Consider the following 24146-nt stretch of genomic DNA (forward strand, 5'->3'; position numbering starts at 1 on the left):
ACTCCCCAACATCCACGCTCCCAAGAACAGAAATGGCAGAAATAGTAGTGAATGCTACAAGCGCTTGTCACAGTGCACTGGAAAATTAATAGGACAGAATACAGGGATCCAAGTGTCAGTCTGGACTCTGCCATTAACTCATGGTGTCAGTGTACGTAAGTCATGGTACCTCACTGGGCTTCGTCCCGTGACGTGGGAAGGAAATTCCTGTCCTGGCTGCCCTCCCCAATTTGTTGAAAGTATCAAGTAATGTCGGATCCAGAAGGGACTTTGGAACAAAGAATATCAGAGCTGGAAATGATTCCAGAGCCTATAACACGGGAATACAGAATGGTTAGAGCTGGAATGACCCTTGAGAAAACAAAATATCTGATCTGAAAAGGAACATCAGAGCCTAGAATGTCGGATCTGGAAGGGGCTTTGGAACGTAGAACATCAGAGCTGGAAAGGATTCTGGAGCCTACAACACGGGAATGCAGAATCTTAGAGCAGGAAAGGGCTTTAGAAAAAGTATGTCTGAGCTGGAAGAGAGCTTCAGAGCCCAAAATGGTAATGTTGAATTGTGCCTTAGAATGTCGGAGTTAAAAAGGATTCTGGAACATGTGGAATTAGAACATAGAATGTTACACGTAGAAAGAATTATGTCTGTTCTAGAAAGAACCTTAAGCTCCTAGGATGTTGGGAATGGAAGGAATCTTAGAACACAGAACATCCAATGTCAGAGATGGAGAGGCTCCTCAATTAGTACATGGAAAGTTTGGACAGGATCTCAGGAAACAAAACCATCAGAGATAGAAGGCGTCTTAGAAATGACTTGGTTCTCAGGAGATCATTACGCACGGCAACAAGATTATACAATGATCAATTCTGACGGACGTGGCTCTCTTTAACAATCTGAGGATTCAAACCAGTTCCACTTGTTCAGTGATGAGGAGAGCCATCTACACCCAGAGAGAGGCCTGTGGGAACTGAGTGTGGAACATAGTATAGCATTCTCACTCTTTCTTAGGTTGTTTGCCTGCATTTTATTTTGCTTCACTTTTTCTTTTTCTACTGGTTTAATTTGATTTTTCTTATGCAGCACGATAATGGTATAAATATGTATGCCTATATTGGATTTAAAATATATTTTTTACCATGTCTAACATATATGGGTTACTTGTCATCTAGAGCAAGGGGTAGGAGAAGGGGGGAAAATTGGGAACAAGGTTTTGCAAGGGCTATTGTGGAAGAATTGTCCTTGCATATGTTTTGAAAAATAAAATGCTTTAATAAAAAAAAGAAAGAAAGAAATGACTTGGTTCAGCCTTCTCACTTCACATCACCTATCAGCCTTTCCTCCCCTCTCATCCTTCAAATCCTGCCCGTCCTGTGCTCTCACGTCTCTGGCCAAGCATAACACCCCACTGATAGGCAGGAGAGCCTCAACGAAGAGAGATGGAAAACAGCCGGGTCCAGAGTGGGCAGCTGAGCTGACCCCCGGAAGCCCAAATTATGATGGAACTGGAGAGCGTGGGGTGGGAACTTGGAGAAAAGAGACACTGTTTCTGTCCCATGTTCTAAGGTCTCCTGCAGATCTGACACTAAGATTTCCACGATTGTTTTTCAAATCAGCCATCCAGCGTCCCTCACCTGTGCAGGGTGTTTTACAGTTTCTGCTGTGATTCCCATGAATGATCGCATAAATCCCAACGCCTGGTCTACGTGGCCAAGAACCTTCTGCTGCACCCATTACACAAAGCCCTGGAGAGGGGGAATCCACCGTCAAACAGGGCTTAGGGCTGGACAAGGACCCATTTGTCGTTTGTCTGTAGCTCAGGCAGCTGTGCTCTGGAAAGACCCTTGGGTTTAGGGCTAGAATCCCTTGGGGGTTACCTGGTCCTGCCCCATCATGTAGCAGGGGAGGACACCACAGCATGATCAAAAGGAGGAAGGGATTTTCTCCAAAGTCACATAGGGGATAAATAGGTGTCAGAGGAGGGATTTGGATGTGAGCCTCCTGACACTTCAAGTCCAACACCCTTCCTATGGCCTCAGCAATCTAACAACAAATCACTGCACAAGTTCCTTTTTCCTCTCAGTATCTGGAGGAGGAATTTGGACCAAAAGGTCTTTTAAGTCACTTCCCGCCCTGATAGTGTCTGATTCTGTCCATATTCCCAGCACCTGATTGAGGGGGAAGGGGAGAGGAAGCTGAGCGCAGGGGAGAAATCTGATCTCTCTCCTTCATGGTCCCCCACCTCCAGCCTGGTAATGGGATCCAGGAGCGCCTTTATTTCCCCAGGGGACCCTAACCCATTTCCCTTCTGGCTTCTTCTCGATCCAGACACACTCCTACTCCTCTTCTCATTTCCCTCTCTGCCTGTGCAGCACCAGAGGTTGCCTGAAGCCAGCATTTCCTGCACTGACATTCTTTTTAGTCTCCTGGCGGCTCGTCCCTCTCCCCTGTCCGATCTTTGCAATCTGGTGTCCATATGGGAATACTGGCCCTCCCAGAGGCCCGCCAGCCTTTGGGGAGGCTGCAGAGGCTATAGTCATAGAACGTCAGAGGGACCTTAGAACCCAGAATGTCAGAGCTGAGAGGGACTTCAGAACACAGATTATCGGAACTGAGAGGGCCCTTCGAACACAGAGGGACAGATCTGGGAAGGACCTCAGACACAGAATGTCAGAGCTGAGAGGGACTTTAAACTGAGAATGTCCGAGTTGGAAAGGACCTACAACACAAAATGGCAGAGTTGGGAGGGCTCTTAGAACATGGAATAGAAATATGGAAAGCATCCTAGAATACAGAATGTCAGAACTGAGAGGGGGGCTCAGAACATAGAACACAGAATGTCAGTACTTACAGCGACCTCAGAACATATACTGTCAGAGCTGGATGGAGCCTTAAGACACAGAATGTTAAAACTGGAAGGGACCCAAAATAATCCAGTCTAATCTTTGTTTTACAACAAGGAAACCAAGGCTTAAAGTGGGATAAGTGAATTATTCAAAGTCACATCATGGAAGAGCTGGGATTAAGGCATCCAGCTATAAGGCACTCTCACTGCATCTCATACCACAGTTGGAGTTTCACAAATGGGAAGCTTTTCTCTCAAGCTTTTCTTGACAAAACCTCTGAAAGGATTCCACTGGAAGACCACTAGCAATGAGGACTTAGTATTGGCCAAGTCATTGTACGCTACTGTTGGATAGTTCTGTTATTAAATTCTTAGCATGTCTATTGCCCATTCTCGTGCATGGCCACTCTCCCAATATTAAACAATGCAGGGAATTGATCAGGAGGATTGAATGGTAAGGTTGGGGTGCAATTGTTTGTCAAATGGCAGCCCTGAGACATCTTTCAAGCCTCTTGAAGCCTCAGTTTCCTTCTCTGTAAAATGAAGAGGTTGAACTTGATTTCTAATGATCTTCCCAGCTCTAACATTGTTAATTGTTTCTCTCTAACAAGAGCCAGTGGGGTGTAGTGGACAGAAAGCAGGCTTTGGGGCCAGGAAGAGCTGCCTTAGAATTCTGCCTCTGACAAACTGATTAGGTGACTCCAAAAAGCCCTTACTGCTCTCTTTCCAGTGCTCCAAGCACTTCTTTAGATTATGATTTGGAGATAAGGTAGCCCAGGTTTTTGGTACCATAGATAGAATGCCAGGCCTGGAGTCAGGGAGATTCAAATCACAGTCCTGGCTGTGTGATCCTGGGCAAGTCACTGAACCCTATTTGCCTCAGTTTCCCCATCTGTAAAACAAGCTGGAGAAAGAAAGGATGAGCCACTTCACTATCTTTGCAATGGGGTCATGGAGAGGTGGACATGACTGAACTATAACAACGAATGAAATCACAGGCTTTGTCCCTATCCCTAACATTTTCCTCGACTCTGACATTCTGAGATTCCATAAACTGAGGCTTCTTCAGATAAAAACAGAGGCGAATGTTTCAGAACTGGAAGTCAGGACTTTGGAGAGGTATCGCTGATAATTGCACTCAGTTTCTCCCACAGAACCCTACTTTAAGAGAAAAAGCATTATGTAGTTTAAAAAAAAAAAAGCATCTTGGTTTGGGAATCAGAACAGCCGGGTTCTTGCCCTGAATCTGCACCTGACTGGCTCTGAAATCTTGGTTAATTAAGTTCCTTCCCTTCATTTAGCCTCAGTTTCCTCATCTCTCAAGTGAGGGGGTTGCAGCAGATGTTCTCCAGGGTCTCCTACAGCTCTCAAAGCCTGTGTTCGGTGAGCGTGGAGGAAGTCACATTTTAGGTCTTAACTAAAAACTACCAATCATTCTTTAGCCTGTGGGGAGTAAACGTATGGACTCAGTCCCTGGATGTTGGTACAGGCTTCAAATATGTTACAGGTTCAAGAAGAGTTTAGATAAATTAATGGATGACAAATCTCTGACAGCTCATTAAGGGAAGCTAGGAATGCTTGGAGTCTGGGAGGACTATGAAGGCTTCCCCCTACTTGCTTCTTGGCAAAGCCAGGGGTTGAAGCGTACCTGAATCTTGACCCTGGTGATGGGGAGCTTGCTGGGGAACTGGTGGTTTGGGAGCAAGGGAAAGAAATGGGAAACTTTTAAATTCAAAGGTTGTTTCTTGGTCATTCTTAGACTTAACAGCCTTAGTACAAAATGTAAAAGTTCATCACTTAGGTCCAAAAAATCAGTTGGCTAATTACAGGATGGGGAGGGGCAGGGAAAGGGCTAGAGAGAAATTCCTGTGAAAAAGATCTAGGCAAGATGGGTCTGGTGATAGATTTTGTAACTGTCCAATTAAATGTGGGGAAGCTAACCACTAGAAGTTGGGCATAAGAGAATGAATTTTTTTTAGCCATAGAAACTCAGGAAGAATGTCTACTAAGGCCATACTAAACAGAGGCAGCTGGATGGTTCAGTGCATAGAGCACTGACTCCAGAGAGACAGGGAGACCCGAATTCAAATTATGCTTCTAGTTGTATGATCTTGGAAAAGTTACTTCAACTGCCTGCCTTAGTTTCTTTATCTGTAAAAGGAGGATAAAAACAGTGCTAAATCCCAGTGTTACAGTTGTGAAGATAGAGATGGTATTTGTAAAGTACTTTGCAAACCCTAAAGTTATATATAAATGCTAGTGATTATTATTGAAAGCTCTGTATGTGGAGAAGTCCCCAATGGATCAAATTATGGATTTTTGAAGTAGTGAAATAAGATAATTCGATTCTTCCAGGCATATCAAATTATATGGCACAAGTGAAAAGTAGCTTTAGAAACCACTAAATGTAGTCTCTTCATTTTGAAGGCAGGAAAAATGAGACACTCCACCCTCCACAAAGGGAAAAAGATTTGCCTCAGCCCACCCAGGGGAGTTAACAGCAGAATTCCAGAGTGTCGGAGCTGGAAGGGCAATAGGAAGGCAAATAGTATATGAATGAAAGATTACTGTACTCATTCTTGGAGAACTTTTGGGGCTTATTCCCTAGATGAGCTTAGATAAGTCACTTAACCTCTCTGAGACACAGTTTCCCCTTTAGGAAAATAAAATGGACCCTAAGACCTCATTTGGGTCTAAATCTCTGATCACTCAATATTCACTTGATAGACTAAGAAAACTGAAGCTCAAAGAAATGTAGACTTCACTTGAGATCTCAGTAATAAGAAGTGAAGGTCTGCTGCCTCTTTCCTACTGGGTAACCTGTGCCTCAAGTTTTCCATTTATAAAATGGGGACAATCAGATTAAATGGTCTCTAGCTTGGCTATTGTAGTGCTAAAGTCTCCTGAAACTCCAACTTTTAAAAATCACTTATCATCACCTGTTACACATCCCCAACCCCCACATCTAAGTGAGATCAGATTATCTTGAACATCCAAGGCAGACTTTCAAGAAGCCATCAAAGGGAAATGATGGATGGGTCCTCCAAGTCCTGGCCTAAAGATGGAAAGAAGCTGACCCCTTCACTGTCCCTAACATTATACACACCCAGACTCTGGAGGATCTTGAATCTGGTGTTTGGAGAAACTGCAAGCTATAAGAAATAATTGGAAATACCTAAACAATCCCTGGACTAACTAGTCAGGACATGAGGTCCCGGCATGGGCTCTGCCACTGATGGATGATCCCAGAATAGTAGCTTCTATTCTAGGTCTTAATTTCCCTATAAATGAAGCTGCATTGGACTAAATGGGGATCCCCATTCTGTGCATATGATAGAGGAAGGAACACTGAATCTGGAGTAAGGAGATGTGATCTAAACTCATTTCTGGCCTTGAAGAGTTTTTCCCAGTCTTCTGGGTCCCAATATCCTCCTCTATAAAAAATGGTTAGAACAAGTGATAATTAAAGACCCCTTCTACCTCTAAAACTTTGGGTTTTGAAATCTTTTCAAATTTTGCTATTTTGTGTTTTAGCCATAATACTCGATACTCTCAGGATCTTGTTAGCTCTAAGAACCCATGTTCTAGGGTTCCTTTCAGTTCTAATATTCTTGGTTCTATTTCTTACAATCTCTTTCAGTTCTGATTTTTTATATCATAAAGTCCTATCTGGTTCTCCAATTTTCTGTTCTATGTTATGAGTTCTCTTTGGATATGACCTAACTACTGTATTCCAAGGTCCTTTTGGCTTCTGGTGATCCATAAAAATCAGATTTATCCAGAGCCTCCATCTACTTAATGACATATCCTTTGCATTTAACATCTACATTGATTTCCAGTACTTCTAGAGGTAGTAAGGATAATCCAAATATAACAGGAACATCAATTATTTTTTGATTTGGGAAACTTTTAGGAAATTTTTATCTATACCATCTTTTATGACTAGAATTTGTGTCATAGTGGGTAGAGCGCTGTTTGGTGTGGGAAGATCTGAGTTCAAATTCTAGCAAATTTGCTAATTGCACTTAATAAAAATAGCTAATATTTATATAACATCTTAAGGTTTACAAAGGCTTAATATGTATTATTTCTTAAATGCATTTTTTGATCCTCACAGTAACTTTCTGTGATAAGTTTATTGCAAATATTGTTACCATCCCTATTTTATAAAAGAGAAAAATGGGGGTCAGATAGATTAAAACATCTGCCTGTAGTTCCATAACTAGTAGGTTTCTGAAAAGAATTTGAACTTGGGTTTCTCTAATATCATCCCTTCTCTACTCCATTTTTTTTACCATGTCCCTCTTTTTCTGAGATCTCTTTCCATCTGTCTGGTTCTAAGATTCAACAACAGTTTGAAAGTGAGTTTGAAAGTCCTTGTGGCACTAACGTTCTGGGATGACACTGAACAACACTGCTACGGTGGATGGGTAGCCAGCACCATCACCTCCGCATCTAGAACTGCTCATGGTTTACCTCCCAAGTACAACTGGAGCTGCTTTACCTCTCAGAGTATTCTGTGTATCTTTACTATCTTCTCCAGAGTAGTCCCAGTACACCTCCAAACTGCCTTCAGATCTTCCTGCCTTCCACCTCTGACTCCTTTCTAATCCCATGCAATCAGAGACTTTGCACAGGGCCTGAAATAGTAACTGTTTAATAAATGCTTATTTTTTTCTAGATTGATATAGTCAAAGTTTCATGGATGGATGAATGAATTTACAAAGTGCAAATATTATTATTGCTATTCTATATATGAAGAAAATAAGATACAAAGAGAAGAGGGCACGGGCCCAAGGTTATGTAGGCAGGAAGTGTCTGAGTTAGACTAGCACTCCAAGTTACACAAAGAGTATTCAAAGGCCACTGAGTCCAGTCTGTACCTGAACAGGTGCCCCTTCCACCATCATCCCCTTTGTCAAGTAGTTCTAGTGGAGGCCCTCCATCAAAGCAAAGTTCCCTCTCTCCTGAGGAGGCTCACTCTACTCTAGACCAATTCTTTTCATTACTGAAGATCCTATGAGTATAGAGCATGGTACTGAGGGGAAATCCATTTTAGATAAGACAGGTCCCTTGCCTTCCAAGAGCTCACAGGCTGGTAGTGGGTCAAGACCCCCCGGACACAAAACTGCACTCTCCAATAACGCCAATCCCCAGCCTCTGACTTACCTGTCCTGTGTCCCATGGGATCCCACTTTCTCGTTCTTCATGCAGAAGTCGGGGGAGCTCTGCAGGTAGATAAGCTCTGTGTCCTGGACAGGCCGAATGTCCAGGTCCTTGGGCACCAGGTGTTTCCGGTTGCCCATGGGTCGGTGCACCACCTTGGTGGCTGACAAGTATTTGGTCTTGAGGTCCTGGGCCACATCTCGAAGCTCCTGTAGACCCTTCCAGCAAGTCTTGATGGAGCAAGAGCCAGAGACCCCGTGACATTTACACTTCATCTCTAGGGATGCTCTCAGGGCCTGTGGGAGGTAGGGAGGAAGAGACCGTGTTTTAGATACAGAGATGACAGAGGAGTATCCCCTTATAGGGTCAGTCTGCCTCTCCTCAATCAAATGAGACCCCGTTGATAAAGCACTTAGTGCCTGGCTCATAGTAGGTTTTAGTAACTGTTTGTTTCCTCTCTTCCCCCTCCTCTCCCATACTTATTAAAGAGATTACTATAGGCATTGTGTGTATTTTTGTTCCTAGCTTGTGTCTCTTTTTCTGCCCCCTCCACTACCCCAATAACATCAGCAGCTTCCATTTTTACAGTTCCTAAGGTTTATAGAAAGGCCTGGATTCGAGTCCTATCCCTGACACTGGCTGAATCATTTAGACTGGGCAAATCATTTAGACCTTCTGTTTATCTCTCTGAGATTATTAGTAGTGGAACAGGTCCCAACTGCATGACGAGAGAGATTACTTCACCCAGGAGTTCCCTCTGTTAATGAAAATCTCAAGTCCATCTCTAGCTCCTTTCATTTTTATAATTCTTGTTCTTCCCAGCAAACTTGTCATGGGGCTGAGGAAAGGATCATCATGTCCAATTGAGAGGATGGGGAAACTGAGGCATGGAAAAGGGAGTGATCCTCCCAAAACCACCCAGTGGGCAGCAGAGAACTTTTTGCTTTACATCACCCTGAGTCTTCCTGCTAGGAAAACAGCCCAGCTCCACTAGCTAGCCTCCACATCTCAGCCCATAAAGGTGAATTTGTCTCTGCCTCTTCCAGCCTTGCAGAGCGGCTACAGGAGAGAAGGGAGAATGAATCATAGACTCACAGGCCCAGAGGGACCGTCTAGTCCAACGCCCTCAAATTACTGAGGAAATTGAGGCCGGGAGAAGGGAAATGCTTTTTCCCCAGGTCACAGAATTTATTAGTGGAAGAACTAAGTCTAAAAATAGAGTTTTCTGATTTCTGGTACTCTTATGACATGATGATCATGTACATGAAAACATTGGGAACAAGTTTTTCTTCAAAAAATTATACATTTTGACTAATTTTACAAAAATTGTAAATGTAAATTATAAATTTTATGAAATAGTATAAATTTTTATTATCAGTTTAAAGAACTGTAATTGTGAGGTGTTGGGAAAAGCATTAGATTAGAGTCCTAGAGACCTACCCCAGCTCCACCACCAATTCTGAGTCTAATCCAACTTAACTATTTACTAGTACTACTGCTACTACTTACTATTTACTCACTTCTACTTCCTGAGCCTCAGTTTCTCCTTCTGTATTAATAATGAAGGCTAGCATTTCAATAAAGCTTTAAGATTTGTGAAGGTTTTTGCACATATTATTTCATTTGACCCTTTTGACAACCTGGGAAGATAGATGACATCATTATACTATTTCAGAAATGTTGAAATTGAAACACAAAGGAGTCATTCAAGACATTCAAGTCATTGTCTGAAACCAGATGAAACTCCAGATCTAACATTCTAACCACAGGACCACCTAGAGCCTAGAAACTAAAAGCATCAAGCGGAAGATCTCAAGGGCCTTCCAGCTCTGACATCCTGTGTTCTAAGAGCCCTCCCAGCTCTGACATCCTGGGTTCTAGGGGCCCTCCCGGCTCTGACATCCTGTATTCTAAGGGCCCTCCCGGCTCTGACATTTCTTGTTCTAAGGGCCCTCCCGGCTCTGACATCCTGGGTTCTAAGGGCCCTCCCGGCTCTGACATTTCTTGTTCTAAGGGCCCTCCCGGCTCTGACATCCTGGGTTCTAAGGGCCCTTCCAGCTCTGACATTTCATGTTCTAAGGGCCCTCCTGGCTCTGACATCCTGGGTTCTAAGGGCCCTTCCAGCTCTGACATTTCATGTTCTAAGGGCCCTCCTGGCTCTGACATCCTGGGTTCTAAGGGCCCTTCCAGCTCTGACATTTCATGTTCTAAAGGCCCTCCTGGCTCTGACATCCTGGGTTCTAAGGGCCCTCCCGGCTCTGACATTCTGTGTTCTAAGGGCCCTCCCGGCTCTGACATTTCATCCTGGCTCTGACATCCTATGTTCTAAGACCCCTCCCGGCTCTGGCATCCTGTGTTCTAGGGGCCCTCCCGGCTCTGGCATCCTGTGTTCTAGGGGCCCTCCCGGCTCTGACATCCTGTGTTCTAGGGGCCCTCCCGGCTCTGGCATCCTGTGTTCTAGGGGCCCTCCCGGCTCTGGCATCCTGTGTTCTAGGGGCCCTCCCGGCTCTGGCATCCTGGGTTCTAGGGGCCCTCCCGGCTCTGACATCCTGGGTTCTAGGGGCCCTCCCGGCTCTGACATCCTGGGTTCTAGGGGCCCTCCCGGCTCTGACATCCTGTGTTCTAAGGCCCTCCCGGCTCTGACACTCTGTGTTCTAGGGGCCCTCCCGGCTCTGACACTCTGTGTTCTAGGGGCCCTCCCAGCTCTGACATCCTGTGTTCTAAGGCCCTCCCGGCTCTGACATCCTGTGTTCCAAGGGCCCTCCCAGCTCTGACATCCTGTGTTCTAGGGGCCCTCCCGGCTCTGGCATCCTGTGTTCTAGGGGCCCTCCCGGCTCTGGCATCCTGTGTTCTAAGAGCCTTCCTGGCTCTGACATCCTATGTTCTAAGAGCCCTCTCAGCTCTGACATCCTGTGTTCCAAGGGCCCTCCCGGCTCTGACACTCTGTGTTCTAAGGGCCCTCCCGGCTCTGACACTCTGTGTTCTAAGGGCCCTCCCGGCTCTGACACTCTGTGTTCTAAGGGCCCTCCCGGCTCTGACACTCTGTGTTCTAAGGGCCCTCCTGGCTCTGACATTCTGTGTTCTAAGTTCCCTCCCAGCTCTGACACTCTGTGTTCTAAGGGCCCTCCCGGCTCTGGCATCCTGTGTTCTAAGGGCCCTCCCGGCTCTGGCATCCTGTGTTCTAAGAGCCTTCCTGGCTCTGACATCCTATGTTCTAAGAGCCCTCTCAGCTCTGACATGCTGTGTTCTAGGGGCCCTCCCGGCTCTGACACTCAGTGTTCTAAGGGCCCTCCCGGCTCTGACACTCTGTGTTCTAAGGGCCCTCCCGGCTCTGACACTCTGTGTTCTAAGGGCCCTCCCGGCTCTGACACTCTGTGTTCTAAGGGCCCTCCCGGCTCTGACACTCTGTGTTCTAAGGGCCCTCCTGGCTCTGACATTCTGTGTTCTAAGTTCCCTCCCGGCTCTGACACTCTGTGTTCTAAGGGCCCTCCCGGCTCTGGCATCCTGTGTTCTAAGGGCCCTCCCGGCTCTGACACTCTGTGTTCTAAGGGCCCTCCTGGCTCTGACATTCTGTGTTCTAAGTTCCCTCCCAGCTCTGACACTCTGTGTTCTAAGGGCCCTCCCGGCTCTGGCATCCTGTGTTCTAAGGGCCCTCCTGGCTCTGACATTCTGTGTTCTAAGTTCCCTCCCAGCTCTGACACTCTGTGTTCTAAGGGCCCTCCCGGCTCTGACATCCTGTGTTCTAAGAGCCTTCCTGGCTCTGACATCCTATGTTCTAAGAGCCCTCTCAGCTCTGACATGCTGTGTTCTAGGGGCCCTCCCGGCTCTGACACTCTGTGTTCTAAGGGCCCTCCCGGCTCTGACACTCTGTGTTCTAAGGCCCCTCTTCCTGACATTTTATGTTCTAAGGCCTTTCTCAGCTCTGACATTCTCTGTTGAAGGTCTCTCTTAGTTCTACCATTCTATGTCATTATATTCTTCAGAGCTCTAACAGTCTCTGTTCTATGCGCTCTCTCAGCTCTGAAAGGTTCTCAGGTCTATCCTAGCTTTAATATTTTATATTCTAAGGCTTCAGCACTGATGAGATTTTATGCTTTCTTGCTTAATCATGTTCACATTCTAAGGATTTTACAATTAAAACAAAGGGAAAGTTCTTCTGAAATCAACATGATTCCCCCATCTTCATAAAGTAGAGCTTAGAGGGGTGAGTGGGAAAGGGCCCCATGACATGTGATGACATGATGAAACAACCTAGGATGATTTTCTAGCCCAGTAGTGTCCATCTCAAATAGAAATGGGGGGGGGAAGGGACATGAAGCTGCACACTGAGGCTCCCTAGGGACCTCGTATTGACTTAGAAAACCACAATCAAAGTAAAGAAGCTGAGCCCAGGGCGGTGGAGTACTTCACATAGGGCCACACAATAAAACTAGGATTAAAACTTGGTCTTCTGATTTCAAATGCAATGAGGTTCCTATTATTGTCTAATTTTTATATCCCTTTAAGACCTATAGAGCATTTTCCCTTGAGTAGTCCTATCAAAAAGGCAGAGTATTATTAGTCCAGTTTTACAGATGAGGTTATTGACCAGAGGAATTAAGCTTATTCTCATTCTACAAGCATTTATTAAGTGTTAAAAAAAAGCACTGGGGGTGGGATTAGAGGCAAGGGAGGGTGTGTGTGCACAAAAATAATAAGGAATCCTTTGCCCTCGAGTAACTCACATTCAGCTGGAGCCACTCAGATTGTCCATCAATGGCAATCATAGTAGTTACCCCACATCTACAGAGTGGGGAAATTTCCCAGAGACCCCAAATCAGAATATCTGGGAGGTACAAGTACCCTTCCTTTAGCTGGCTGAGCTTGTCTCTGGAGACAGGTCATAAATAGTCAGGGACTCTGCAAGGGAAGGGGATGGATGCCCCATGTTTTTACCTTCCTTTAACTACTCAGAATAAACTCAGTATAAACCCAGGGTTTACCCCTGGGCCAGGAATATTATATGCTTATGATAAGCTTGTTGACTGACTAATTACCACTCTCATTGATGGATAATGAGACTGAACATGGAAGGCCAGCAACATCTGGGGCTCAACGAAGCTTGAGGAAAGGGGACCAGAGGGGATGATTCAGGCCTGGGTACTTGTAGGGGCTGATGGGTCACCAGGCATTAAATCTGAGTCCTGTCTCTGTCACAGGCTCACTGAGTCGTTGTGTCTCAGCTTCCTCTTCTTCACAATGAGAGTGATTAAATTGCTTTGCTCTATCCTAAAAGGCAGAATTAGCCCAAGGATGAGCTCAGTGCAGTTGGATAGAATGCTGGGCTTAGAATTTGAGAGGGATCTCTGTGAAATGGGGATACTGTCATAGTTGTTATGAGGAACAAATGATTTGTAAAATGCCTAAAACAGTAGGTACTAAACAAATACTAGCTATGATAATGATGATGACGATGTAATAAAGAGGAGAAATTAGATTTGGTATAAGAAAGAACTTGCTGGGACTTAAAGCTGTCTAAAAGTATAATGGAGTCCTCCTTTCTACTTTTTAAATTTGAGAATAGAAGGGACTTGAAATTCTGTCTTGTTAATTCTCTTGTTTTATAGTTGAGGAAACTGAGAGCCTGAAATATGAAATACCACATGTAAAAAGGCCAAAGCTGGGCTTCAATTCTTGTTCTTGGGCTGCAAATTCAGCTTTCCTTCCACCCAAACATGTTGCTTCAGGTAAGAGATCCCCCTCCCTAAATGTCTTCATCAGAATCATGATTCTAGTTTGCTTCAGAGGTAGCTTTGAGCCAAATGGTCTTGGCTCTGATGCTCTCTTAGTTCATCTCTCTAGGTCTTAATCTCACTTCCTGTAAAAGAGGAGGAGGATGTCCATCATCCTCATAGGTGGACATCCCAACTTTAAAGCTGAGGTATCAAAAACTAACATTCCTAGGCTATTGTGAAGATCCAATGAGATAATGACACAAGATTACTCTGGAAAATCAGAATCATGATGTAAATGTGAGAAACTGAAAAAAACACTTCAAATTGTAGAAAAAGACCAGCAGATTTCTCAGTCACAAGATTTATTGAAGGTTTATTAAAGACCATCTTGTCTCAGGGTTCTTAACTTGAGATCCATGGACCCTCAAGATCTGTAGTTAAATTTCACAGGTTCCATGAACTTAGATGGGAAAAAAGTTCTCTTTATTTTTTTCCACCAATAGAATTTTAGCATTTTTAAAATTCAAGAACATGATTCTGAAGAGGAGTCTATAGATGTGACCAGAATATCAAAGGGGTCCATGGCACAAAAAAGGCTAAGACCCCTGATCTGGTCCATCCTCTTTGTTTTACAGAAAGAAGCCAGAAAAATGGGGTGACTTCTCTGAAGTCACCCAAATCAATAGCCTAGAAACAAGTTTCCCCAGATCCTGGTCAGTGTTCTCCCACCTCCACTCTTAGACCATCTCCTCAGCTTAGGAAGTCCCCAGAGTGACAGACAAAAAGGTCAGCTCTCAGATACCTAGACTGTGTAATCAGTTCTGATATGGTAAACGGATTGAATGGCAAATAGATTGAATTCATGATCTTCTGGACTTGGGTGAAATACAGCCTCATAAAGCATAAAATGTTAAAGGTGGAAGGGAGCTTAGAACGGAACCCAGAACATCAGAGATAGAAAGGAGTTTAGAACATAGAATATCAGAGATGAAAGGAACATTAGAACAGAGAATATTAGCTGGAAATTACTTTAGAACATAGAATTTTAGAACCGAGAGGGGTCTTGGAACATAGAATGTTAAAAACTCAAGGGACCTTAGGACACAAGATGTCAGAGTTGGGAAGGACCTTGGAGCAGAAAGTCCGATCTAGGAGGGGCCCCACAACACAGAATGTTATACCTGAGGGGGGGGGGTCTTAGGAAACAGGATGTCAGAGCTGGGAGGGGCCTTAGAACAAAGAACGTTTTTGTTGTTCAATAATGTCTACTTTTTCATGACCCCATTTGGGGGTTTCTTGGCAAAGCTACCAGAGTGGATCCAACTCATTTTACAATTGAGGAAACTGAGGCAAACCTGGTTCAGTGACCTTCCCAGGATCATAGAGCTAACAAGTGGTTGAGGCCACATTAAAACTCGGGTCTTCCTGACTCCATGTCTCTCTCCACTGGATCACTTAGCTGGCCACACAAAGAATGCAGCGTATCAGCCCTTAAAGAGCCTTTACAATTTAGGATTTAGGTCTTAAAACCAAGCTAGAAGGGACCTCCAAGGTCAAATAGTTAGCCCCTGGGCCCTCGTATTTGACAGGTGAAAAAACTGAGACTGACAGTTTAAGTATTTTACCAGAGGTCAAACGGGTGCTAAGTGGCAGATCGGAAACCACCTTTTCTAAACTCACATTCAGAATACAGAATAGAAGACATGGAAGGTATGACAGCGCATGGAGCAGGGGTCCCCATGTTGTGGACCCCGAATTGCTGCAAGAGTGCCAGCTCTATTCTCAGCTGCTACTGACAGTGCCATTAGAGTGGGCAGGGAAGTCTGTGAAGCTTCTTCATACTAAGAAGGGCCCCTCATATCCAAAAAGGTGGAGAAGCTCTAATCTACGAGCCAGAAGAGGAGAGCAACCTAATCCCAACTCCCTCAGGTTCCAGGGGATGAGAGTGGGACCCCGAGCAGCCCCTGGCTTTCTCCTGTGGGCCCTGGCTGCCCCCTCCTCCCTCCCTGGGCCTCCCTCGCCCTGTCCCTGCCCCAGAGGCTGACTGCTGGCCCATGGTCCAGAACCGGTCCCTAGCAGCAGGTGAGCAGCAGCAGTACCCAAGCATGACACCCGCCCTGGGGGGGGAGAGACGGAGGGAGGGGGGAGGTGATGGGCAGGGGGAGGGGCTGGTTACCTGTCTCCCTACTTCGCTGTTGTGAAGGTGCATCAGCTTATTGGCCTGGGATCCTGTTTTTTTCACCTTCATGGGAGCGTCTGAAAATTTGGCCCCCATGAGGAGACCGTAGTTGAGGTTGTCAGCACATCCTCCCCATCGGTACCCGGGCCCAGGTGTCTCACCTGGGACGGGGCCACAGGAGCAGCCAGGAAGGTCCCCAGTGGTGCAGGCCCTGGCGATGGTGTGGCTGATGGCAGCGGCAGAGAGGGCATACACGAAGGCAGATTCCCTCGTCCCTGTAAGACAGAAGGGGGAAGGGTGAGGGTCAAGCCGGGGCACATGGGACCGGCCAGATCACGGGCTTTGCACCTTCTCCCGCCCACCCGGAGCCTGACTCTGGTGCGGTACGGAGGGAGGAAGAGCCTCGATGACTCTGGCAGTGACCGGGCCAGCAGGGCTGCCTTGTGTCGGGAGACCTTGGCTTCCAGGCCTGCCTCTCACAAATACTGTTTGCTCTAAGGCTCTACTCATGGCTGATCTGCATTTCTCTACCATGCCCTGGAAGCCTCCTCACCTTGGAAGTTCACTCCCTACTACAAGTACACTCAGCCCCAAAGCTCCTTCCTGATTGTCTGGTCCCTCCCAAACTCTCCATTTTAAGGAAAATCCCCCATCCATCTATATTTTCCTATCTCTCCAGCCTCCTCTCCTCAGGACTTTTTCTACCATCCCCCCAACAAGGTGCTGTCCAACTTAACTTTTTCACTTCCTTTCATGTATTTTTCTTTTTACATATATTTGTATCCTTAAGTCTTAGCACAATGTCTGGTGCATTAAATTCTGCTTGACTTGACTTGACTGGATGATCTTGGGTGAGTCAATTAACCTAGGGGACTGACTAAGTTAATGGAGACAGGTAGGAATTCCTACAACAAGGAACCATAGGCCTGGACATCAGCACCCCTATAAATGTGTAAGGCTTTAGTCTTTACTTTCCAAAAGCTTACAGTCTACTGAAGAGACACAACAGAGAGAAGAAACCATAACACAGGGCAGGGGTGGAATAAGGTAAAAGAGAGATCAGATAAAGTGACCTAGAAATGTGTGAAGAGACAAAGAGCTCTAACTCTGGAAGGGAGGAGAGGATATGGAGGGAGAACTGCTAGATAGGAGGGGGGAGAATCAGGGAAATTTTCATGGAGGAAGTACCACCCAAGATGAGCCTTGATAGAAAGTAAAGATTCTCAAAGTCAGAAATGAGGGAGTATGTTCTAGGAAGGAGGGGAATAGCTTATGTAAATACTTGGGAGACGGTTTGCTGAGTTCCAAGAACAGATAGTAGTAACCCAGTTTGGCTGGAATATGGACAGGAATAATGCAAAATGAGGTTGGAAAAGTAGATTGAAGTCAGACTGTGGAGGGCTTAAGAGTGCCAAGCTACAAAGTTTGTGTTTTGTCCAAAGGCAAAAGGGAACCACTGAAATAGTTTGAATATTGTTGCTGTTGTTCAGTCACTTCAGTCATGCCTTCACGGACTGCATTTGGGATTTTCTTGGCAAATATACTGGAATGGTGTGTTATTTCCTTCTCCAGTTCATTTTACAAATAAGGAAGTTGAGGCAAACAGGGCCAAGTGACTTGTCTAGGGTCACACCACTAGTAAGTATCTGAGCCCAGATTTCAATTCAGGTCTTCCTGACTCCAGGCAGGGTGCTCTATTCACTGCCCCAACTTAGTTGCCCCAGTTTGAATAGAAAAGTTATATGACCAAACTTATGTCTTGGAAAGATTATTTTCCTAAGTGTGATACTGGATTGGAAGGGGAGACACTGGGGGTGCATTGCAGGGATGCCTATTAAAAGGCTATTACATGACTGTAATTTTTCCATTTTATTTTTCTTGCTTTTTGCAGCATAGCTAATGTGGAAATATGCTTCACATGATTTCACATGTATAATTGATATCATATTGCTTGCTTTCTCAATAGATGTAGGAGGGGATGGGAAGGAGGAAGAGAATATGGGACTCAAAAATGTTTTTAAAAGAATGTTAAAAATAAATAAATCACATACATTATATATACACACATGTACATTTGCACACAAATACACACAGACTATTATTATAGTCTAGCCATTGATGGGTGGTCATCAAAGAGGTCATTTATGGTGTATACTAGCTCAATATTTTTGAATGTACCCCTCACTTCTTTTTGCAAATAAATATCCTTTTAAAATGAAAAAAATTTATTGGAGGTATAATCACCAGGATTTAAAACATGATTGGAGATGGAAATGTGGGATCCTCCTTCATTTAGAGATTAGAAAGGAAGAGTCTAATCCAATCTAAGTGACAGGAGGACATCTGGATCTTAGTTTCCCAAGCTATAAAGTGGAGGATTGGTTCAAATGTCCTCTAAGATCTCTTCTAGTTATAGCTATGGTCGAGGGATCCTTTGATGCCTTTTACAAAGATCAGGAAGTTTTCAAGAATTGAGGATTTTGAGGGGAAGGATGATGATTTCTGCTCTGGACATGAGAATTTCAGGTGTCCGTGGGACATCCAAGTGGAGCTGTTGAACAGACAACCAGGATGCAGAAGCAGAGTTTAAGGGAGAGGTTAGAACTGGGCAGCGTGAGCTGGTAGTCATCTGCACAGAGATGATAATGGAAGCCATGAGAGCTGATGAGATCACCAAAGTAGAGAGAGAGAAGAGGACACCCAACAGACAATTGAAACCCATGTTTAGTGGGCAGGAAAGATGATCCAGCAAAGGAGATGAACAAGGAACAGTTGGACCAATAGGAAGAGAATCAGTATCATGGAAGGCAAAGGCAGAAAGATTCTCTAGTTCCATATTGGAGATCCCTGTAAAACATCTCTGGAATCGATCCCATCCTTTCTAGTCTCATAGATATTGTTCATCACCCCTACCTGGGATGTTAGGATATTAAACTAGCCAGGTTTTCTTTCTTTTTCTTTCTTTCTTTCTTTCTTTCTTTCTTTCTTTCTTTCTTTCTTTCTTTCTTTCTTTCTTTCTTTCTTTCTTTCTTTCTTTCTTTCTTTCTTTCTTTCTTTCTTTCTTTCTTTCTTTCTTTCTTTCTTTCTTTCTTTCTTTCTTCCTTCCTTCCTTCCTTCCTTCCTTCCTTCCTTCCTTCCTTCCTTCCTTCCTTCCTTCCTTCCTTCCTTCCTTCCTTCCTTCCTTCCTTCCTTCCTTCCTTCCTTCCTTCCTTCCTTCCTTTCTTTCTTTCTTTCCCCATTTATTTATTTGTTTGTTTGTTTGTTTATTTATTTTGCTGAGGCAATTGGGGTTAAGTGACTTGTCCAGGGTCACACAGCCAGGAAGTGTTAAGTGTCTGAGGCTAGATTTGAACTCAGGTCCTCCTGACTTCAGGGCTGGTACTCTACCTACTGCACCTATCTAGCTGCCCCAGCCAGGTTTTCTTATGCACAGAGCCTGTCATGTCACACTTTTCTCCTCAAAAAATTTGCAGTGGCTTCATCTTGCCTACTCCATAATGCTTAAACTCTTGTTTCTTTCCTTTTAAAGCCTTCTACAGCTCCTGCTTTATCTCATTTTATTCTCCCTTCCCAATTAAGTCTCAGCTCCAGCCAGGGAGGGGGTAGTGACAAAAGCTGCTTAAAGATCAAAGAAGTGTGACTGATCTTGGAGTTAGCAGGGGAGAGTTCACTGGCCACCTGGGAGAAAGAAGTTTCAGTCAAGCAGAAAGGGCAGAAGTGGAACTGCCAAGGACTGAGTGAGGAGCCGTGTGGAGGGTAGCTGGCTCATTCTAGACGTTTTCTTGGTGAAAGGGAAGAGAGAGAAGGGATGAGAGTTGGAGGGGACGGCACCAGACAGCCGAGTAAAGGCTTTTTTAAAGATGGTGGAAACTTAAACACGTTTAGAAGTAATGGAGAAAGAACTCATAGGTATGAAGGGGGAAGGTGATTTATGGGATAGCAAGAGAGGGCAGGAGTCAGCCACTTGGCCAGCATTTATTAAGCACTCCCTGAGCACTAGGTTCTGTGGGACACAAAGTTCTAGGTTCCAGGGATACAAAGGGACACAAAATAACACTCTCTGCCTTTGAAAACTTAGCATCTAGCCAGTGGGAGTGGCGTGCTGGCAGAAAGTACACACTGGGGAGAAAGCTAACCAGCTCAGTTTGGAGCACAGTGCCATAGGTTTGATCCCAGTCAGGATTTTTCCATACTTCTTGTATCATTTTTCAGTCATGTCCAACCCTCTGAGACCTGACTTGGCAGAGATACTGGACTGGTCTGCCATTTCCTTCTATGGCTCATTTTACAGATGAGGAAACTGAGGCAGATGGGATTAAGTGACTCGCTCAAGGTCACACAGCTAATGAGTGTCTAAGGCCAGATTTGAATTAAGGAAATTAGGTCTACTTGACTCCAGGCCTGGCACTATAGCCACTGCATTCTCTAGCTGCCCAACTCTGCCTCTTCACAATAGGTTTGAGATACTCATAGGATCTGTGTAAATGAAGATATTTTATAGGTAGTTGGAGAAGGGGATCTAATAATAGCAATAATAATAGCTCTATCTTTTAATGAACATAATATATATATTTAAAGTGAATAATCAAAGCTATTTGCATATTTAACAAATATATTATGAAGAATTATAATAGCTTTATATCTTAATATATACTTGTAATGTATATATTTATTATAAATCAAATAAATATTTATCTATTTAATGTAAATATAATTATTATAAGAAATAATAACCACTTTATATCTTAGTATTTTTGTGATTTTTGATTAGTATATAATCAAATAAATATATTTGTATATTTAATCTAAACGTATGGTTTCTGATTACTACATAATCAAATACATAAATGTAATAATTACTAAAATGATAATAGCTTTTTGTTACTATTTAAATAGCATTTTATAGTTTTAAAAGAATTGCCTATATGCATATATACATATATAAAATCTTATTTCATCTGTAGTTTAGAGGAGCGCTTAGGAATAGAGATTTCAGTTTGGGAATCACCTGCCTATAGATGGAAGCTTAAGTCATGGGAGATCCAAAATAGAGAAAAAAGGAGATGTTTAATAAATCATTGGGGACTTAAGGGAATTAAGGGAATGGGAAAAAGAAGAGGAGTCAGTGAAGGAGTGAGAAGAAGAGATCAGAAGGGTAGAAGGAGAAATAGCAAGTCTGGTGTCTCTGAAGAAGGAGGAAGGCACTAATGGTATCAAAAGCTGAAGTGGGATCAAAGACAAAGAGAACTGAAAAAAACGGTGATTTGTGACCTTGCAGGGAACAGTTTCAGGGGAACAACAAGGAGTGAAGCTAGATTGGAAGCTAGCTTGGGGGTAGAGAGTTGGGAGTGAGAAAGTGAGAAAATGTGTCAGATGTGAATTTAATTTTATGTGTTAAATTTTAATTTTACGTGTTAAATATAAATGTTAAATTATTTAAGAAGTAGTCGGTGGCAGGTCTAAATCTTCCGATTCCAAAACCAAATGGTCCTCCCAATCCACCAGCTGATGAGCCATTGTTAATGATACCTCCTATGTGAAGCCTCCCAGATTGACCTTTCATGGTTCTGGCTACATCTTGAACTCTTTGAGCCTTTACTAAACCCTGGAGAGAGCAGTGCATTTGGAATTAAGAGAACCTGGGTTTAAAGCCTGGTTGTTCTACATTATCATGACCTTGGATATTCCACTAAGATCCTGATGGACTCCAAAGCTATTCGTATTATTATTATTTTTACAATTTGTCCTTTTTCATGGACCTATGTTTTGTTACCCCAGTTATTCCCCTTGGGCAAGTCATTTACATTCTCTAGTCCTCGGTTTCATCATCTGTAAAATAGGAGGGCTCTCTTAGAGAGGGAGTTCTTATTCATGTTTGTGTCCAGACCCCTATTGGCAGCTTAGTAAAACCTATAAGACCCTTCCTCAGAATCATGTTTTAAATGCATAAAGCAAAATGCAAATCATGATAACAGAAGCAAAAATAAAGCTCTATTTTTTACTCCCCATCTAAGTTCTCAGACCCCTTGAAATCCATCTACGTACCTTTTTTGGGGGGACCCAGGGGTGTCTGTGGCTCCAAGGCTAAGAACCCCTGTATTAGAGGATCCCCTCAGTTCTGACACGCTGGACTCTGCCACTAACACGCACTGAGAACCTGGCCCAGACTGTACTGATTCTAGGTCCTTAGCTCCCTAAGGAGTAGCCCCCTCTCCCCATCACCTCCAATGGATGCTCCTGAGCCCGTCTTCTCCCTCACAGCCACCCTCCTCCTTTCTTCCCCCAGCCCCTCTGAGTCCTCCCTACCTCTTTCCAAGTCCAGCAGGTAGTTGGGGGCGCGCTCGATGGAGGAGCAGTTCCACCGCATGTCTGAGAAGGCCTTCCGGCAGGTCTTCATAGCCTCTCTGGCCGCCTGCACGATGGTTTGCATCAGCTCCAGATTGCTCCGGCAGAGCTGGACCTGGGAGGACACCAGTCCTTCCAGCTGTTTGCAGTGCTGAGTCTGGTTCAGGGCCAGTACCGAGGGTGTCTTGGACAGGGCACTAGGCGCCCCAGAAGGAAAGTTAAAAGAGAAACAAGACAAAGAACAAAGAGGAATAAAGCCAATGAGGGTCAGAAAGTCCTCCCACGGGGACTTCTCTCCACCTAGACCCAGACTCCAAGTCTCTGCAGGAGAGACAAATGAAGTCATCTGCCTGAAAAGAGGCAGCCTCGTGTGGGAGTCCTGGTTCTGGTCTTGGCTGAGCCTCTACCTCTAAATCACAGACTGTTAGGCTCTGGAAGTGTCCCTCCAAAATACTTCATTATGGGGCTTCCTCTCTCTGGGCCTCAGTTTCCACAAAGTGAAGAATGCCAGATTGAGTGATCCTGAAAGTTCCCTCCATTTCAGACATTCTACCTTCTAAGTTCCTCTTACATCCCTGATGTTCTATGCAGATTATTCCTGTTCTGGAATTCTGTGTTTTACACTCCCTTCTAGCTCTTTGTCTGTGTCCTGTGCTGAAAGGCCCTTCTAGCTCTGACACTGTGCTTTGTGTTCCAATGGGGATAATAATTCATCAAAAATATTCAGTAAGCCCTGGTATGCATCAGCACTATGTTAGCTGCTGAACAAAAGTGAAATGAGCCCTGCCCCCAGGAGGCTTACATTCTATAGGGGATATACAATGATGCTCTTATTCTCCATCAAAGTCCTCTTTTGGTATCTCAGGGCAGCATGGAAACAATGCGTGCCCTGGAAGGCAGTGCCAGGAGAATGCAAGCTCTGACCATTCTTACCAAGACAGAGAAGATGCATCAGGGACCTGGGAATGGGGCACATAGCTCAGTCAGGTAGAGAAAAACTCCTCATTACTGGCTTAGGAGCTGCCATAGGAATACTAGGGGTGAAAGAGGATGCCCCCTGGCTCATAAGAAGTTGCTCTGAGGGTTGGGATCTGGACAGCTGGTCTCTGAGATTGCTTCCAGTTCTAGAGCTGGGCTCCTAAGATTTAAAGGATACGTTTGGAAAATGTGACTTGGTATGAGTGAAAAACAGCAGATTCTCAAGAATAGATTCTAGAATCTAATAGACTGAAGAATCTAGGACCTGATCATCCTCTTGTCTAAGCCTTTCATCTTGTGGAAGAGAAAAGGAAAACTAGGGCCAAAGTCTGACCCCATTTTCAGGCTTTTTACACTATACTCTCTTATGATGGTGATCTACAGCAAAGGGCTATTTTGGAGCTCCAATTAAATAGTGGCAATAAAGTGATTCATGACCCAAAGTGGGCAATAGACGTGTTTGAAACCTGGAGCTCAGGAACAGAGAGAAGGATCCACCTAAGTTTCTCCATTTGAAAATTAGTTTATGTACCCCTCAGGGCTGGAAGGAAAGCACTTTCTAACCTTTAGAGCCCCTTAGAAATATGTTGGGTCTGAAGTCAGGAAGGTCTGGGGGTTTGGTTCAGATCCTTCTTTAGATGCTAGCTTCTGGATAAATCAGTCTATATTCTAAACCTTCATTTCCTCATCTGCAAAATGGGGATGATAAGACAACTTCCAGGCTTGTTGTGAGGATCAAACGAAGTATTTGGAAAGAACTTTGTAAACTGTAAAGTACAACATCAAAATTAGCTAATGTCATTATAATTCTTGTCACTCTTTTTGTTATTCCTAAGGCAATTATTGAAGTTTGATGTAGGGGAGAAAACTTAGCCGATGAGAACTTGAGTTTGATTTCCACTCAGTCTCTTTGGTACATTC

General features: G+C 44.3%; 1 protein-coding gene across 1 annotated transcript in view; it reads right to left on the reverse strand.

Moving 5' to 3' along the window:
• Positions 1 to 24146, reverse strand: part of WNT11 (Wnt family member 11) — a 56379-nt gene that overhangs the window by 3087 nt on the left and 29146 nt on the right. The window contains exons 3-5 of the mRNA XM_074304115.1: positions 22209 to 22444; positions 15900 to 16177; positions 8013 to 8305 (exon numbers count right to left, since the gene is read on the reverse strand). Coding sequence (XP_074160216.1) covers positions 8013 to 8305; positions 15900 to 16177; positions 22209 to 22444 — 807 coding nt within the window. The remainder of the gene's footprint in view (positions 1 to 8012; positions 8306 to 15899; positions 16178 to 22208; positions 22445 to 24146) is intronic.

Source organism: Sminthopsis crassicaudata, chromosome 3, assembly GCF_048593235.1.
Source record: "Sminthopsis crassicaudata isolate SCR6 chromosome 3, ASM4859323v1, whole genome shotgun sequence".
NCBI classification, from domain to species: domain Eukaryota; kingdom Metazoa; phylum Chordata; class Mammalia; order Dasyuromorphia; family Dasyuridae; genus Sminthopsis; species Sminthopsis crassicaudata.